This window comes from Rhinoraja longicauda, chromosome 6, assembly GCF_053455715.1.
Source record: "Rhinoraja longicauda isolate Sanriku21f chromosome 6, sRhiLon1.1, whole genome shotgun sequence".
Classification (NCBI taxonomy): domain Eukaryota; kingdom Metazoa; phylum Chordata; class Chondrichthyes; order Rajiformes; family Arhynchobatidae; genus Rhinoraja; species Rhinoraja longicauda.
The window spans coordinates 1,864,534-1,882,885 of NC_135958.1; the positions used below are offsets into that span (position 1 = coordinate 1,864,534).

The 18,352-nt window shown below is 42.8% G+C and overlaps 1 protein-coding gene across 3 annotated transcripts in view; it reads left to right on the forward strand.

Annotated features, from left to right (window-relative positions):
* Positions 1–18,352, forward strand: part of ranbp10 (RAN binding protein 10) — a 103,891-nt gene that overhangs the window by 61,547 nt on the left and 23,992 nt on the right. For 2 of the 3 annotated variants that reach the window (XM_078400330.1, XM_078400331.1), the window contains exons 4-7: positions 3,024–3,191; positions 14,072–14,094; positions 15,936–16,120; positions 16,193–16,332. In XM_078400330.1, the coding sequence (XP_078256456.1) occupies positions 3,024–3,191; positions 14,072–14,094; positions 15,936–16,120; positions 16,193–16,332 (516 nt within the window). The remainder of the gene's footprint in view (positions 1–3,023; positions 3,192–14,071; positions 14,095–15,935; positions 16,121–16,192; positions 16,333–18,352) is intronic. The other variant, XM_078400333.1, reaches the window with a different exon arrangement.

An 18,352-nucleotide genomic window follows, 5' to 3' on the forward strand; every position in this document is an offset into this window, starting at 1 on the left:
AGTAGATTAGAAGATTGGGAAATTCATCCCTAACATATGAGGAGTCCATTCAAGAGACTGATTAGAGTGTGGAAAAAGATGTTCTTGAATCTAGTAAGTGCTTTTAAGCTTTTGTATCTTCTGCTCAACAGAAAAGGGGAGAAAAAAGAATGACCAGGGTGTGCGTGGGGTGTTGGCTGCTTTATCGAGGCTGTGTGAATTATAGATAAAGTCACTGGGGGGGAGGCTGATTTACGCGGTGGACTGGGGCTGTGTTCACAACTCTTCACAATTTCTGGGGCAGAGCAGTTGCCCTCCCAAACTGACGCGTTTTTATGGTGGGTCTGCAGAAATTGGCGAGAGTCATGAGAGACATTGGAGGATTTCAATGGCTTCAGAGGAAGTAGAGACGTTGATGTGCCTTCTGAGCCACAGCATCAGTGTGGCTGGGCCAAGACAAACTGCTGCTTATATTTATACCGCAGATAGTAAAGCTCTTGACCATCGCCCCTTCAGCACCATCAATACAGACCGGGGCACCACACCGCTCATAAACATGATGACCAGCTCACTTGTGTTGGTGACACTGGGAGAGAGATGGTTGTCTTGACACCATGGTATCAAGCTATCTCCAACCTGTACTCTGTCGTCAGTGAGACACTAGAAATTACAGACGCTGGAATCTTGAGCAAAACATAGCGCTGGAGGAACTGGCAGCATCTGCGGAGGGAATAAACTCAAAGTTTCGGGTCAGAACCCGTCTTCAGACTGATTAGAGTAGGGCAGAGAAAGCTGCAAAATGGATGTGGGGGTGATCAGTGCCTGACGAGTGATAGGTGGATTAAGATGAAGGGGAAGGGTTTGATTGGCAGATGGGTGGAGTTAACAACAAAGGCTAGAGTTGAAAATGAGACACAAGGTTATCCGATAAGGAGAGAAGAGGAGGAGTGAAATGTAATGCTAGAGGGAAGGAGATAGCTGAAGGCACAGGATGGGGAAGAGGGCAAATGAAAAGGAAATGGACTTGTGATGGAGAATTCGAAGGAAGGGAAAGTACTAGGGTTACTGAGGGGCGGGGGGGGGTGGAAGATGAAGGGAGAAATGTGTGCACACCATGGTGGGGAAGCACTGGAAAGAGAGGGAGGTGGGGGGGAGTGGTGTATTACTTGGAAATTGAAGAAATCAGTGTTCATACCTTTGGGCTGTAAGCTGCGGAGTATGGGATGTTGTTCCTCCAGTTTACCTGTGGCCTCAGTGTGGCCAAGGACAGAACAGTTGCAATTGGTGAGACCGTGCTTAGCCAAGATGGCCGTTCTGCCGAATACTTGCGCTCTCTTCGCCAAAGCCCACCTGCCCTGTCACTCTGCTCTTTTCCTCTTCCTCACATACTCATCTCCCTTCCCCGAGTTCACCATTTCTCTTTTATTCCCCCCCCCCCCCCGCCCCCTTCCAGCTATATCCCTCCCTCCCTCCGGCTTACCATTTCACTCCTCCTGGGAGCGCTGACCCTAGCTTGATCTTAAAGGAAGACTACAAGAACCACGAGTGTTTATTTACCAGATGCACCGAGCACGGAACAATGAAATTCTTATTTGCTGGATCGTTACAGGCATGTTGACACGACAACGTAACAAATAAATACACAATAATCAATAAACTACAAATTAAAGAGCAATACTAGGTTACCGAATGATAGTAGTGTAACCAAAGTACGTAGTGCAATCTACAAAGTCTACAGTAGTTTGGCGGGTGATTGGGGTTGTGCAGTGTGGTTCATGAGCCTGATAGTTGATGGGAAGAAGCTACCATGAAACCGGAGGTATCACAAAAAGCTGGAGTAACTCAGCGGGTCAGGCAGCATCTCAGGAGAGAAGGAATGGGTGACGTTTCAGGTCGAGACCCTTCTTCAGACCAGCATCTGCAGTTATTTTCCAACACACCTTGAAACCGGAGGTACCAGGTCTCGGGCTTCTGTACCGCTTTCCCGATGGTAGCACCAAGATGAGAGTGTGGCCAGGATGGTGTGGGCCTTTGATTATTAGCTATCTTCTTGAAGTCCTGTAAATCCATACAAGGACTTTGTTTCTGGATGGAAGGAGGGGAAAGAGCTAATAATGAACCCATGGGGAAAATAAGACTTCAACCTGTGCAAACTCTTTCACACCCTGAGGATGTCCTAAAAAAAGTTGCAATCAATGAAGTTAGCTTAGAATTATGGTCCCTATTATAATGTTGGGAACATGGGGGCCAATTTGTGTTTTTATGCCCTAACAAACAGCAGTGTAATGATGGGAATTCAATATTTTTAAATGATTTTGAGAGATAAATATTGTCCATTCACCAGAATATTACATTTGTCAGTATAATGTTATGGGTTTTATTATGTGTACACCGGAGAATTAGTCAGGCCTTGATTTAATTTCTCGAATTCATTGGTGTATTGTTCCCTCAGTACTGCACTGGAGTATTAGTGCAGATATTTGACCCAATTTACTGGAATAAGACTGGAATTCACATATGCAGTGACAAGGGTCCTATCAACTGAGTGACATCTGGCATTTGAAGAAACCTGGGGTTTTTTATGGAGCATCTTTTGTGCCTCAAGTATTGCCTTTTATAGGGTACTTTGTATACCTGCCCTATCAAATTGAAATGTCTCAATTTATTGGAATGTGTTTCTAATGGATGCTGTGCAATAAACCTATGTACTGTAGGGTGAAAGTGAGTGATTGAAAGAAAAATAATCATCCTTACTGTTTCACGAAATTGCTCTCCACCCTTTCTGCACCTTAAAACTAATTTAGCTTTCTTTCCCTGTTATGATGTAGGTTTTACAGCCAAAACGTTATCTTTTGAAAATGGTGAATTTATGTTGCATGATTTACATCAATTGACAGTTTGTTCTTTTAACTGAGCGGCAAACTCCTGCTAGCTGCCAAGAGTGAAATGGCAATTATTAACAGTAATGATACTTTTTATCCAATCTTGTTTGTTTAATGGAAATGCATTTAAATTCTTTCTTGTCTCTGTTCCGTGTTTTGCAGGTTGGGACAAGCATTCGTATGGCTACCATGGAGACGACGGACATTCTTTCTGCTCTTCAGGCACAGGACAGCCATATGGCCCCACTTTCACCACTGGAGATGTCATTGGTTGCTGTGTTAACCTCATAAACAATACCTGCTTCTATACAAAGAATGGCCACAGTTTAGGTAAGCTGATACTAGCTGCAGACCACTTGAGGGCTCATGTACATGATGCTTGCCTCACACTTCTATGCTCATTAAAGCTGTGATTTCCCTTTCAATCTCAACATCGTACACATCTTTTGGATGGTCTGGAATTTGCTTAAAAAGGTGATGGAGGCAGAGACTCTCATAATGTTTATGGAGTAATGGGATGCAACACGATGCTGTCTGTGTGCTGTTTGACGTTCTCCCTGCGACCGCCTGGGTTTTCACCAGGTGCTCCAGATTCCACCCATATTCCAAAAAAGTAGATTAATTGGCTTCTGTAAATTGTCCCTGGTGTGCTGGATACAAAACGGGGATAACGTTGAACTTGTTGAGTGGGTGGTTGATGGTCGGTGTGTACTCAGTGGGCTGAAGGTCTTGATTCCAGGCAGAACCTCTGAACATGTTGACTCTGCATTTGGTAGAGTTTAGAGAATGTGTTGATCTTATTCAAATGGGCTTGACTTGGTAAATGTTGGGAGGATGCTTCCCCTCATGGGAGAGTTTATGACCAGACGGCAATATCTCAGATGAAGGCAATGCCTATTTAGGATTCAGATTAATAATTTCTTCTCTCGAAGGCTTCCATTTTTTTTTTTGCAAATTCATTACCACATAAAAGACTGAAAGCTGAGAAAATCAATCTGGGATTCGAGGGTTTTGCAGAAAGGCCAGTAAAGTAGATTTGAGGAAAATTGGATCAGCCAAGACGTTCTCCAGCAAGTTTGAGGGGCCAAATTGCTCAATTCTTTCCATTTTTTATGATCTTAAAAATCATAAGACACCTCACAGATGTGATATTAAATATGATTTGATGGTGAGCCGCACGAAAACATAATATGGCTAATGACAAAAAAGTGAAAAGTGGTACGATTGATACAGTTTTACAAAGAAAGAAAGAAACAGAGAGGCAAAGAGCAAGTTCCTGACCTTGGAGCCATGGCAGTTGAAGGTTGGCATGATTAAATTTGGGGATGATCGAGAGGCCAGAATTAGATGAGTACAACTCCAGAGGTCATTGGTGGAGCTGGTAACTAGGAACAGATAGGCAGTGGAAATCAGTTCATATCTGAGTGGCTATGTATCTGTCTGTGCCGGCTGGTTGAATATGGAGTGTCATTGTTTTCTCAAAAATAAATGTTAGTCAGAATAGAAAATATATACAAAACTGCAAAAACTCTTCATACATTCTCAGTCAAGTCAAGTCAAATTTATTTGTCACATACACATACACGATGTGCAGTGAAATGAAAGTGGCAATGCCTGCGGGTTGTGCACAAAAAAGAATTACAGTTACAGCATATAAATAAAGTTAATAAGTTACTATTAGTGTCGACAAAAATTTAGTCTCTGGGGTTATAAAAGTTGACAGTCCTGATGGCCTGTGGGAAGAAGCTCCGTCTCATCCTCTCCGTTTTCGCATCGTGACAGCGGAGGTGTTTGCCTGATCGTAGCATCTGGAACAGTCCGTTACTGGGGTGGCAGGGGTCCCTCATGATCTTGCTTGCTCTGGATCTGCACCTCCTGATGTATAGGTCCTGCAGGGGGGTGAGTGTAGTTCCCATGGTGCGTTCTGCCGAACGCACTACTCTCTGCAGGGCCATCCTGTCCTGGGCAGAGCTGTTCCCAAACCAGACTGTAATGTTGCCGGACAGGATGCTCTCTACAGCCCCAGAGTAGAAGCAATGAAGGATCCTCAGAGACACTCTGAATTTCCTCAATTGTCTAAGGTGGTAAAGGCACTGCTTAGCCTTACCCACCAGTGCGGCAATGTGCGTTGCCCACGTCAGATCCTCTGTGATGCGGACTCCCAAGTATTTAAAACTGCTCACCCTATCCACAGTAGACCCATTTATCTCCAGTGGCGTGTACGTCCTTGGATGTTTAGCCCTTCTGAAGTCCACAATCAGCTCCTTTGTTTTAGTGACATTCAAGAGGAGGCTATTGTCCTTGACACCAGAGTGCCAGATCAGCCACCTCCTCCCGGTAGGCCTTCTCATCGTTGTTGGAGATCCGGCCCACCACCACAGTGTCTATACAATTAATAGTCTACACATTCAACAGAGTCATACTCAGTGGTGTTTGCACTTATCTTTATACAAACAACATGCTATTCATGCGGCCCCTTTTCATGTTCATAAATGATAGAAACATAGAATATAGGTGCAGGTATAGGCCATTCAGCCCTTCGAGCCAGCACCGCCATCAATATGATCATGGCCGATCATCCAAAATCAGTACCCCGTTCCTGCTTTATCCCCATATCCCTAGATTCCGTTAGCTATCTATCTATCTAAGAGCTCTATCTAACTCTCTCTTGAAAACATCCAGTGAATTGGCCTCCACTGCCTTCTGCGGCAGAGAATTCCACAGAGTCACAACTCTCTGGGTAACAGGTGCAGGATTAGACCATTTGGCCCATCAAGTTACTCCGCCAGTCAATCATGGCTGATCTATCTTTCCCTCAACCCCATTCTCCCTGCCTTCTCCCCATAACCCCTGACACCTGTACTAATCAAGAATCTATCTCTCTCTGCCTTTAAAAATATCTATTGACTTGGCCTCTGCAGCCTTCTGTGGCAGTGAATTCCACAGATTCACCACCCTCTGACTAAAGAAATCCCTCCTCGTCTCCTTCCTAAAGGAACGTCCTTTATTTCTGAGACTGTGATCTCTGGTCCGAGGCTCTCCCATTAGTGGAAACGTCCTCTCCACATCCACTCTATCCAGGCCTTGTTTGAGGGGATACCCTTCCATTTGCATGAGGGGTCTCCCCAATTTGTCCAGCAGCGAAAGGACCCTAGACTATGGTCCTCCCCCACAGAGCCTCGGCATTGACTGCACGAGCTTCAGCGTATCCCTCGGCATGCACTCCTGCTGTCTGGAATGGGCCATTCGGCAACATTCCCTTGCAACCATCCTGCTGTGCTGAGAAGCCAGCAAGGTTTGGGCAGACCAAAGAGCATCTTCCACCGAGTTAATGATTTTCCAGCAACACTTGATGTTCTTCTCTGAATGTGGTCCTGGGATCTGCCCGTACATCAGAGAGTCCTTTGAAAGTACAGGAAGGATCTGACTGGGATGCCCACTATCACCACCAGCCAAACAAGGTCTTGGTGTCTGTTGATGAATTCAGACAATGACGCATTTCATAATCATAATCATAATCGTAATTTATTAGCCAAGTATCTTTTGCAACATACGAGGAATTTGATTTGCCATACAGTCATAACAAAAAAGCAACAAGACACATAACTACATAAAAATGTGACATAAACATCCACCACAGCGGCTCCTCCACACACCCCACTGTGAGGGAAGGCAATAAAGTCGTATCTTCTTCCCTCCTTTTCTCCTGCAGTCGGGGGAGTTGAATCATCTGCAGTCGGGGCGATTGAAGCTCCTGCAGCTGGTGATCGAAGCTCCCGCGATCGGGGCGGTCGAAGCTCCTGTGGCTTGGAGCTCCCGAAAGGGACCGCGAGGGACCAGGGACCGCGAGCTCCACGATGTTAAATCCGCGGTTGGAGCTCACCAAGTCGATCCCCAGCAAGAGGCCGCCAACTCCATGATGTTAGGTCGCAGTGCAGACGGAGATACGATAAGGAAAACGTTGCATCTCCAGCGAGGAAGGAGATAAAAAAAGTTTCCCCTCGCACCCCCCCCCCCCCCCCCCCACATAATCCAAAAACTAAAGGTTCACTAAAACATACATTTTACAACAAACTAAAAGCAACAAAAGACAAGACAGCTGGTTGGCGAGGCAGCCATCGTTCGGCACCACCTGGTGGTCAGTTTTGCCGTCTACTTGGGAAACCACGCCACAGGATTCATCGAGCCCTAGTGCCTGCGGGATGTTCCGCGCTGATGGACTTGTCCCCAAAGATGTTAGACTGGAAGAACCTGTCCACAAAGTTGCGGTGGAGCGGGGATGTCCAGCTGACTGGCACATTACATGGCAGCGGTTCCAGGCCCACGTTTGCAACACCGGAGACAGGTAGAACCTCAGTGGGTAACGATACTTGGTGACCACGTGCTTTGGCTCCATGCATTCAAAAGTCTCATACTCAGCAGTGTTTGCACCTATTTACACAAAACACCCGTGCCTCTCAAGTGGTCCTCACCCCTTGTGTGAGCGGATATCCATTCCCTTGTTTGCGGGATGTCCCCTACAAACTCTGCCCCTCAATGTCCAGCAGCAGAAGGACCCTAGACTGCAGTGCTGATCAGAATAAGGGCGAGGTCAGGCATGCTTTTGCCTCCTTTGAGCATGAACTTGTGCATCGTGACCCGTCGGACGCACTCTGTCTTTGATTATGGAGTGTAATATTACGCATTAGCACTTATACAAGTCTATCCTTCCAAAGCAAAACCACCACCTCACCTTTCCTTAAAAAACTAATTTGGAGTTATTTTAACTGAGTAATGTTGCTATTTACCAGAGGCCTGCACAGGATGATTGTCTCTGGAGGAACCAGTGGCCTCTTCATCATCAATCTAAATTTATCAAACTTATTATTAAACTAAAGTACAGTGGCTTCTTGGAATCTGAAATAAAAACAGAAAATCCACCCACAAAGGCATAGCTTAAAAGTTTTTAGTCAAGACATTCGCTGTTATGTAACTGGCAGATAAATGGAATTAAGAAACGGATCAACCATGATTTAATTGACTGGAGAAACATGCTCAAGGGCTGAGTAGCCGACATATCTCAAAATGTATTTTAAACAAGCCCATGTATTGATTTCCTAAAGCATAAGATGGCATGTGCGGCCTTTTCCTCCCAAACCTCATTCAGCAGGACACAATTTTGATTTCCTGTTGAGGATTTAGTACTTTTTCATTGAAGTTGAGGCTTTTGCTTAAATTCCATGATCATCACGCCCTATTGAAGTCACTGAACGTACTGTATCATCCAAAGAGCAAGCAAACACTGTAGCTTTTGCAGAGCTCCCTCTGCTGCCTGGAATTGGATGTTGCAACACAATGTTGGGATTTTGGCAGCTGTTTGAACTATCATTTAGAGTGGAGGAAGTAATTTGAATGCTTTTAGTTCATCCACCCATAAAACTCCTTCACGTCAGTATTCAGTAAGATTCAGATGGTTTATGAAGATACTTTTCTAAGAATTTTCCATTAGTTTTAAAACGATGTGTAGAAAGGAACTGCAGAAGCTGGTTTATACCGAAGATAGACCCAAAGTGCTGGAGTAACTCAGCGGGATAGACAGCATCTCTGGAGAAAAAGGATGGGTGACGTTTCGGGTTGAGACCCTCCTTCAGACTCTAAGAAGCAGCGTGTGAAGAAGGGTTCCGATCCAAAATGTCACCCATCCTTTTTCTCCAGAGATGCTGCCTGATCTGCTAAGTTACTCCAGCACTTTGTGTCTATCTTCAGTTTTACAATGATGTTTTATTAGTTTGAATTAGTGCCCAAGTTGTTTGCTATTACAAATTTACAAGATATAATTCTTTTTTTTTTAACCATACTTTTAACTTTCTTACACACCTTAATAAAATCCTTCCAGGCATATCCTTTCCAACTGGGAAAAACAATGTTTTCCCTACCTTTCAGTACTTCATTGTCTTATTTAGTACCTCAGCAACCAGAAAAGAGACAGGGTACACAGTTCAATCTGACCAGAACGTCCTCCAGTTTGATTACAATTTCTGCTGACGTAGGTTGTATTATTTTGACTGTTCAATTCAACACTTCATTGGTTGCCTCTCCACAATTCAGCCTCGAGTCCACAATAGGTCATGAGTCTTTCTGAGCTTTATGTTTGAGCTATTTCAGCACTATTCATGGGGTATGTGCGTGGCCTATTTGATCTCCATGTTCATTTATTATTGTGTGCACTAAAATTTACCTGCTAACAAGCAGTAAGAATACAACAAACAAAATGCTGAGCTTAAAACTCATCTGATTAAAGAGAACATGAAGAAAGGGGAAAATTTCAAAAAAATAAAACGGGTGGGGAAAAAAAAAACTGATCACCAAATGAATCTAGTCAACCTGTTTTGCTTTTGCTGATGGTAAATGCATAATGGAGCTATTTATACTGAGATCTAATTCTTGGTTATTTCTCTATATAATCTTTAATATTTAGTTTTTTGTACAAGCTTTTGTCTGGTTTCCTGTGAAATATGAAGATTAGCCAGGACCATAAAAAGCGATTTTGTGTATCTGGTTCTTCTAACGTTGCTAAAATCTACCTCAGTGTCTCATTATCGTGCATAATTTTACATGAGCCACAATCATGGGTAGTTAAAATAAATAAGTTTGGAAGAGCAAGTTTAACTTGCAAGATTGGAATCCTCGACATGCCTAGAAGCATAGAAAGGAATTGCCACAAGCCGGGATGTGGCTGAGGGCAATATTAGGATTATTGTAATATCTACATAGTGGAAAGGGTATAGTGGCAGAATCTTAGCGTTGAGTCAAGCAAGCCAACAAGATTACAAAGGATTTGGTACTGTCTCCGAAATTTGCTGGAAAGAATCACTGACTAGAAAATTAGTTTGTGACAGAAAAGCAAGATTGTGGCTAATAGCATGATTCTCATGATACAGAGAAAAAGCTGGAGTAATTCAGATGGTCAGGCAGCATCTCTGGAGAAAAGGAATAGGTGACTTTTTGGGTCGAGACCCTTCTTCAGACTGAGAGTCAGGGGAAAGGGAAGCAAGAGATATAGACTATGATAGAGAGAGAGATATAGAACAAATTAATGAAAGATATGCAAAAAGTAACAATAATCAAGGAAAAGTGGAGCCCACAGTGGTATATTGTTGGCTGTGGGCTTGGTGATAACGAGTTATGCAGACAGTGAAACTCAATAGGATGACAGTGGAACGAGTACCATGTGATTCTCATGATAAGGGCGGCACGGTAGCGCAGCGGTAGAGTTGCTGCTTTACAGCGAATGCAGCGCCGGAGACTCAGGTTCGATCCTGACTACGGGTGCTGCACTGTAAGGAGTTTGTACGTTCTCCCCGTGACCTGCGTGGGTTTTCTCCGAGATCTTCGGTTTCCTCCCACACTCCAAAGACGTACAGGTATGTAGGTTAATTGGCTGGGTAAATGTAAAAATTGTCCCTAGTGGGTGTAGGATAGTGTTAATGTACGGGGATCGTTGGGCGGCACGGACTTGGAGGGCCGAAAAGGCCTGTTTCCGGCTGTATATATATGATATGATATGATATGATGATATGATATGATATCAATCTGCTCTGGTTATGATTATCTTTCATTTGAATATCTCTCAACTATTTATTACAGGTTGTTTTGTGATCTAAGCTCTTATGAAAGAAGCTGTTTAGATAATTTTTGAACATCCTGCAAATTTTAGCAGGTGTACTGCATTACTGACATGACAGACTTGTGCTCAATTATATGTAAATTATGAGTTGAATGTTTCACATCCATGACACTTTTTTTTTACTGAGTACTTGTCGTATTGATGCTGAGTTTAGAATTTAAAGGATGGTTGAATAAATCTTCAAACACCTGAATGTCTTATTGCAAGAAGAGCAACAATGTACACTTGTATTTAGCGCCTTTCCCCCCATGTTTATAATGTTGAAATCTGATGGGCAAAAGATGAAAGATTTTACATGATGCCTTACTGCATTTTTTCAAAAATAAGTGCATATTACCATCACACATAAAGCAACTTTTTCCATGAGATTGTAATGAAAACTGAAAAACCATATCAAATTTTAATGATGTTAGCCAAATGAGGAATGTTGATTAGCTTGCAATAGAATAAGCTGCTCTTAAGATTGGTGGCATGTGGCCTTTTAGTCTGTGTGTGTGCACTGTACAGGCAGAACCCATAACGGTTGGCAGCAGCTAAACAGGTATTCGCACCTTTAGTCTTCACAATTTATTTTCCTCTGTGCAGGATAGTTCAGGAATGTACTTTATCTCTCCCTACCAGTATTTCAGTATAATCAGTTGGCAGAAAGCTTAATGGAATGTAAAGGCAATCAACAGCTTCCATATTTTCCTTTCTTCCAAACTGCTGACCAATTTTATAGAATTCTCTAGCCACATACATTTGAGGTTGGGCAGTCTATGCAAAAAAATTACTAAAGAAGCATGTGGAATCCTCAGCTTTAGAATTGGTAAAACAATGAACCTCTGCTGAATGACTTTAAACAAATGATAAGGCTGCATCTGGACTACTGTGTCCATATACAGGCTCTGCATCTTGGGGTCAGGTGAGATAATGCAGATGCTGGAAATCTAAAATAAAATAGAAAACGCTGGAAGCACTCAATAGGTCAGACAGCATCCACGGAAAGGGAAACTAAGTTAAAGTTTTTAGGTCATTTGACCCTTCAGCAAATTGTCGACCTGAAACATTAACTGTTTTTATGGAGGAAAAAAACCCCACAAAGTGGTGGAGTAACTCAGCGGATGAGGCAGAAACATAGAAACATAGAAAATAGGTGCAGGAGTAGGCCATTCGGCCCTTCGAGCCTGCACAGCCATTCAATATGATCATGGCTGATCATCCAGCTCAATAACCTGTACCTGCCTTCTCTCCATACCCCCTGATCCCTTTAGCCACAAGGGCCACATCTAACCCCCTCTTAAATATAGCCAATGAACTGGCCTCAACTACCTTCTGTGGCAGAGAATTCCACAGACTCACCACTCTCTGTGTGAAAAAAACCGTTCTCATCTCGGTCCTAAAAGACTTCCCCCTTATCCTTAAGCTATGACCCCTGGTTCTGGACTTCCCCAACATCGGGAACAATCTTCCCGCATCTAGCCTCTCCAACCCCTTAAGAATTTTATATGTTTCAATAAGATCCCCCCTCAGTCTTCTAAATTCCTGCGAGTATAAACCTAGTCTATCCAGTCTTTCTTATGGAAGACATGAACAGGTGATGTTTCAGGTTGGGACCCACTTCACTTTTTTTATAGAAGCAGCCCGATCTGCTGAGTTCTCAGCATTTGCTATTTTGTTTTATTTCAGATCACATTCAATGCATCATTTTAGAACATAGAACAGTACAGCACAGGAACGGGCCCTTCGGCCCACAATGTTTGTGCCGGACATGATGCCGGGCTGAACTGTGGAACTTCATAAAGTATTGAAGTTATTGGAATAGTCTAGTAAAATGAGCTGGCACGAATCATTGTTTTTTGCAATTACAGTAGTTCTAAACTGTCAGGCGCACACCATTAGTGTCAGATATTGCAGATGCCATATGATGATACATATGCAATCTTCCAATCCATTGTGTTGTGAATCCTGTCTGCAGTGTGAATAAAAAGATTCTCTTGTAGGGAATGAGTTTGAGTCCTACCCAGTCACCCCAGAGCAACAGTAGTAAGAGATGACAGTACAAACGTATCTATTGGTCAGAAAGTAAGGATATTACTTGCGATACTGCAGTATCTTGTCCATTTCCTCAGGATTAACTTGCTACAAATGGAGGGTGAACTTACTTGTTAAGTATGGTTTTGTTTGAGTTTCTCGAGGGTAAGCTCCCAAGAAATTGTAGCAGTTTTGTATGGACTGTGTTAGTTCTACTAGATATAGTGCACACACACATGTCAAAAGTAACGACTGGTCCTCTCTGTCTAAGTGAAAAAGGCCTTGCCGATTATCGAGGATAGGTTTTGTTGTAAGTTCTGTGCATTGATAAAAAGTGCCATCTTGTGACAGAATTCTCAAAAAGCGATTGTCAATTCTGCATTGCAGAATCCAAATCACGGATGTCCAAACTATGACCCACTGGCTAAAACTAATTTCCTAGATTGGCCTATTAAATTCTACTGCAAACTAACTGCAACGTGCTGTGTGCAGTAACATTTGGCATTTCAGCAGAATATTTTGGTGGAGTGTGGAGGAAATGATCAGGCCAGTGAAGTGTGAGCCCAGCAAATAATGTGGGTCCGAAGCAGGCAGGTGATGGTGGGTGAGATCAGGACAGAAGTGTATAGGGTCAGGGATGTGAATAGAAGATGGGTGGGTCAGGTAGGGTAAATATTCAGGAAAATACTGAGGTCAACAGTAGCTAGAGGAGGGAGATGTACATGAGTAAGGATAAATGTTTTAAACATGTACCAGTCGAGAAAAAGATAGGTGCTGCAGACTCTCCTGCATCAGTCCAAGGAGGGAGAACACCGTGACCATGTATACACTGGAATTTAGAAGGGTGAGTGGGGATCTTATCGAAACATATAAGATTATTAAGGGGTTGGACACGTTAGAGGCAGGAAACATGTTCCCAATGTTGGGGGAGTCCAGAACCAGGGGCCACAGTTTAAGAATAAGGGGTAAGCCATTTGGAACTGAGATCAGGAAAAACTTTTTCAGTCAGAGAGTTGTAAATCTATGGAATTCACTGCCTCAGAAGGTAGTGGAGGGCAATTCTCTGAATGCATTCAAGAGAGAGCTAGATAGAGCTCTTAAGGAGAGCGGAGTCAGGGGGTATGGGGAGAAGGCAGGAACAGGGTACTGATTGAGAATGATCAGCCATGATCACATTGAATGGCGGTGCTGGCTCGAAGGGCCGAATGGCCTACTCCTGCACCTATTGTCTATTGACTAATGCTGGAAGAAGGCCTCAACTCTGATTAAGATCTGCTTCAGTCTTCTCATGGGTCTCATAAGGACAGTAAAATTCTACACAAATAATGTTAAAAAAGCTGTTTGATATTCATGAATATGCCTGCCTGAGTGGGCGAGTCGCACACTCAGAAGTGCCCAGCAATCTGATTTGTGGTTTTCTGCTTTGACCTGAGAAACCCAAAACTGTAAACATCCCAATCTATGTTTCAGATTTCAGGTATTGCATCTGTGAATAATTATTAATATCTTTTGTCTGTGAATTTCTTTTCAGGAATAGCATTCACGGACTTGCCTGTAAGTATTTGCAGTTTTTTTCCTTAAAAAAACCTTTATCATAAATAGATTCCCATAAACATTAAAGCCAATTGTTGCAGAAGGGAACAGGTGTATTTGTGATGGGTTTTTAAATGTCGTGAAATCCAAGTATACCGTATTGATCTCGGTCATTGCCTTCAGCCACAAGAGTTGCAATTCTCCACTACTTGGAAATTATAGCAGTACTTCATGTACTATTAATTTTAGCTTTTAGTTCCTAAAGTTCATAACTGTCTTATAATAATATCAAACAAAATGTAAAAGCAGAAATGTCTTGCTGGCAATCATTTAATTCAGGCAATTATTGTAAATTTGTAATGGGCATAACTTATATTAATATTTATGATTGAATTTTTTCTTGAAATACTGGAGGTGTTGCTTAAAGGTTGGTATTTTTTCACATGTCCTCAAGTATCACTGTAAAGCAGCACACTCTGCATTTGCATTTATATAATGTATAGCATTGCATAATCTTAACAATATTTTACAGTGTTCCTTGATATGGGTGATATATAATTCCACGATCACTGTAAGAGAATTGTACACAAATCTGGGCTAATTATTTTTAAAAATCACAAAGGATTTGCATGCTAGAAAATAGCCGTGCAGCTGCATGTACTAACTGAAATAATGTAAATTATTGCTGTGATAGTCCTCGCCCAACATTTAACCAGTTTGCTTTTCAGCAGATTTAATTGGAATTGGAAAACATGAGCTGGAGCCCTGCTTGAAACCCCTTTAGTTCTGCCTCAGTATTCTTGATATTTACGGACTAATTGTATCATCGTCATAATCAGCTGAGCCTGGCATTCTAAAGTAGGAGCTCCTGGCCAACGTGACATTGCATCACAAAAGGTGTTGCGTTAACACCCTGAATTATCGGGGAGCTAGCGTAGAATTTGAGTGGGTTTAAAAACATTTAGGAAATCTCTGCTTGCCACATGAAATTGGAGTATTTTAAGTGTACGTACGTCTCATTCTATGGCATAAATGACTTGGCCTCAACTCTGATTTAAGACTTGAGAATTCTTGATGCTCAAAGTGAGGCATAGCAAGTTGTTATTTTGTTTATTGCAACCTCGTTGCCATTTGAGATATCTGTGCTATACTGGTAGGTTTTAAACACCGAGGGAACACCAATTAGTTTAAATTTCTTGTCATGTGTACCGAGGTACAGTGAAAAGCCTTTGTTGCGTGTTAACCAGTCAGCAGAAAGACTATACATGATTACAGTTGAGCCATCCACAGTGTACAGATGTACAATTACTTGCCACTAACTAATTATAGAATCTGCAGCCAATCAAAACAGTTTTTGCTTTATCTCCAGAAGCGTACGTATACTCATTTTATGCCTGGGGTACAAAAAGAGAGGTGAAGCCAATGCAGCGACAAATACATGAACTGACTGGAATCTTTGCAATGTTCACATGTTCCACATAAATTGAAACTCATCGAGAAAAGCAATTGCTTTTTAATATTAGAATTAAAAGCGAGTAAGGACAAGAATGCTTGTAAATGGTGACAGCCTGCTCCCCACCCAATATTATAGCGCTAAAACATTGGGATTTTAACGAGCTGACAGGAGGCCCTGACTTACTTGGGGCTGTCAATTAATATTAAACGGACTGGGGGGGGAATAGGCAACGTTGGGTTAATGAAAAGGAAAACTATCTGGGATGGACAATTTATTTCCTGAAAAGTTGAATAGCGCCACACTTACCTCTTCTCTGACCACAAAATGCAAATAATAGTAAACAACTGCATTGTTGAACTGTGGAGTTTGCCATTTCACATTTTCTTTCAATAATTTTGTCTTTTAGCCTAACTTGTACCCGACAGTGGGGCTCCAAACGCCTGGTGAAATAGTGGATGCCAACTTCGGGCAGCAGCCGTTTGTGTTTGACATTGAAGATTACATGCGGGAGTGGAGAGCAAAGATTCATGGTACCATTGAGCGATTCCCCATCGGTGACAGATTAGGGGAGTGGCAGACAATGCTGCAAAAGTAAGAAACGATGCTCCTTGTTTCTCATAAATAGTGGGTTAGCCAATTGTCTTTGTACCACATTTAAACTAGCTCATTATGTGAGAATTTGTTTTGCAGTTTGGTGTCGTCCTACCTGGTGCATCACGGTTACTGTGCGACGGCAACTGCCTTTGCCAGAGCAACAGGGCAGACCATTCAAGAGGAGCAGAACTCAATCAAAAACAGACAGCGTAAGGCTGCCAGCAATATCTTTATGTGAAACAGTTTGAAACTTATATTTTAAATCCCTGTGATCTTAATTGCCAACAGCACTGCCCATTAGTTCGCAGTTATAGGAGCAGAATTAGGCCATTCAGCACATCAAGTCTACTCCACCATTCAATCATGGCTGATCTTTCGTTCCCTCTCAATCCCATTTCCTGCCTTCTCCCCATAACCCAGACACCCGTACAAATCAAGAATCTGTCAATCTCGGCCTTAAAAATATCCATTGACGGTCTCCACAACCTTCTGTGGCAATGAATTCCACAGATTAACCACCCTCTGACTAAATAAATTCCTCCTCATCTCCTTTCTAAAAGGTACGTCCTTTTATTCTGAAGCTATGGGCTCTTTTCCTAGACTCTCCCACTAGTGGAAACATTACACATCCATTGTGTCCAGGCCTTTCATTATTTGGTAAATTTCAATGAGGACCCCCTCATCCTTCTAATAGACCAATTTCCCTCCTGGGATAAATAAAGTTCTATCGTATTGTATCGTAAAACGTCAGTGAGTACAGGCCCAGTGCCGTCAGTAATAACCCTCCCATCATTCAAATGAAATCAGTTCCCAATGTTAGTTAAGAAGCATGCGAGTTAATCTCTGCACTCCAATGAAAGAGGAAGAAAACACAGCGAGACTTCTTATGTTCAATGTCCCTCCTTTACAGTGAAAATGATTCCTGTGGTGTCCCCTTTGGTAAAACAGTCTGGCGATACACAGATTTCCAGTCTCCACTCTGTAGATCAACAAGCATACAACTCAGCACACTGTTCTAGAAGTAAATAACAGGCTTTAGCTTGCAACTTCATAGTACAAACTTTTGAATTTTCCAATTTTATGGACTCCACCCCTCCCTTTCTCCCCGCCCACCCGCACTTGCCCCACCTGGGCACTCACCTGGGTGTCCTTGTTCATCAATCACTGAGAATAAGCATGCAGGTACAGCAGGCAGTGAAGAAAGCAAATGGCATGTTGGCCATCATTGCAAGAGGATTTGAATATAGGAGCAAGGAGGTCCAACCAGTTGTACAGGGCCCTGGTGAGACCACACCTGGAGTATTGTGTGCAGTTTTTGTCTCCTAATTTGGGGAAGGACATTATTGCTATTGTTCGAGTGCAGTGTAGGTTTGCCAGGTTAATTCCTGGGATGGCGGGACTGACGTATGATGAAAGAATGGGTTGACTGGGTTTATATTCTTTGGAATTTAGAAGGATGAGAGGGGATCTTATAGAAATATATACAATTCTCAAGGAATTGGACAGGCTAGATGCAGGAAAAATGTTCCCGATGTTGGGAGAGTCCAGAACCAGGGGTCATAGTTTAAGAATAAAGGGTGGGCCATTTAGGACAGATGAGGAAAAGCTTTTTCACCCCAGAGTTGTGAATCTGTGGAATTCTCTGCCACAGAAGGCAGTGGAGGCCAATTCACTGGATGTATTCAAGAGAGTTAGATATAGCTCTTAGGGCTAATGGAATCAAGGGATATAGGGAGAAAGCAGGAATGGGTACTGATTTTGGATGATCAGCCATGCTCGTATTGAATGGCAGTGCTGGCTCAAAGGGCCGAATGGCCTACTCCTGCACCTATGTTTCACCAATATATCCCTTTTGCCTTCCCTTCCACCTATATTCCTTCCTCTGGCTTATCAAATTGCACCTCTTCTATCCATATCTCATGCCTTTTGACTTTGTCCGCCACTTGCCTATCAAAACCATTCCTCACCTGTACCAACCTATCACTTGCCAGGCTTTTGTCCTGTCCCTCCTCTCTTCCCAATTTCTCTTCCCCCCCCCCCCCCCCACCATCCCATTCTCCCCACCACCACCACCACAATCAGTCTGAAGATTCCTGACCTGAAACATCATGTATCCATGTTCTCCAGAGAATCTGCTAGACCCACTGAGTTACTCTGGCAGTTTCTGCCCGTTTTAGTTTTACACTTGGGCTGTGTGCTGAATACAAACTCTTACCATGTAGGAGAAAT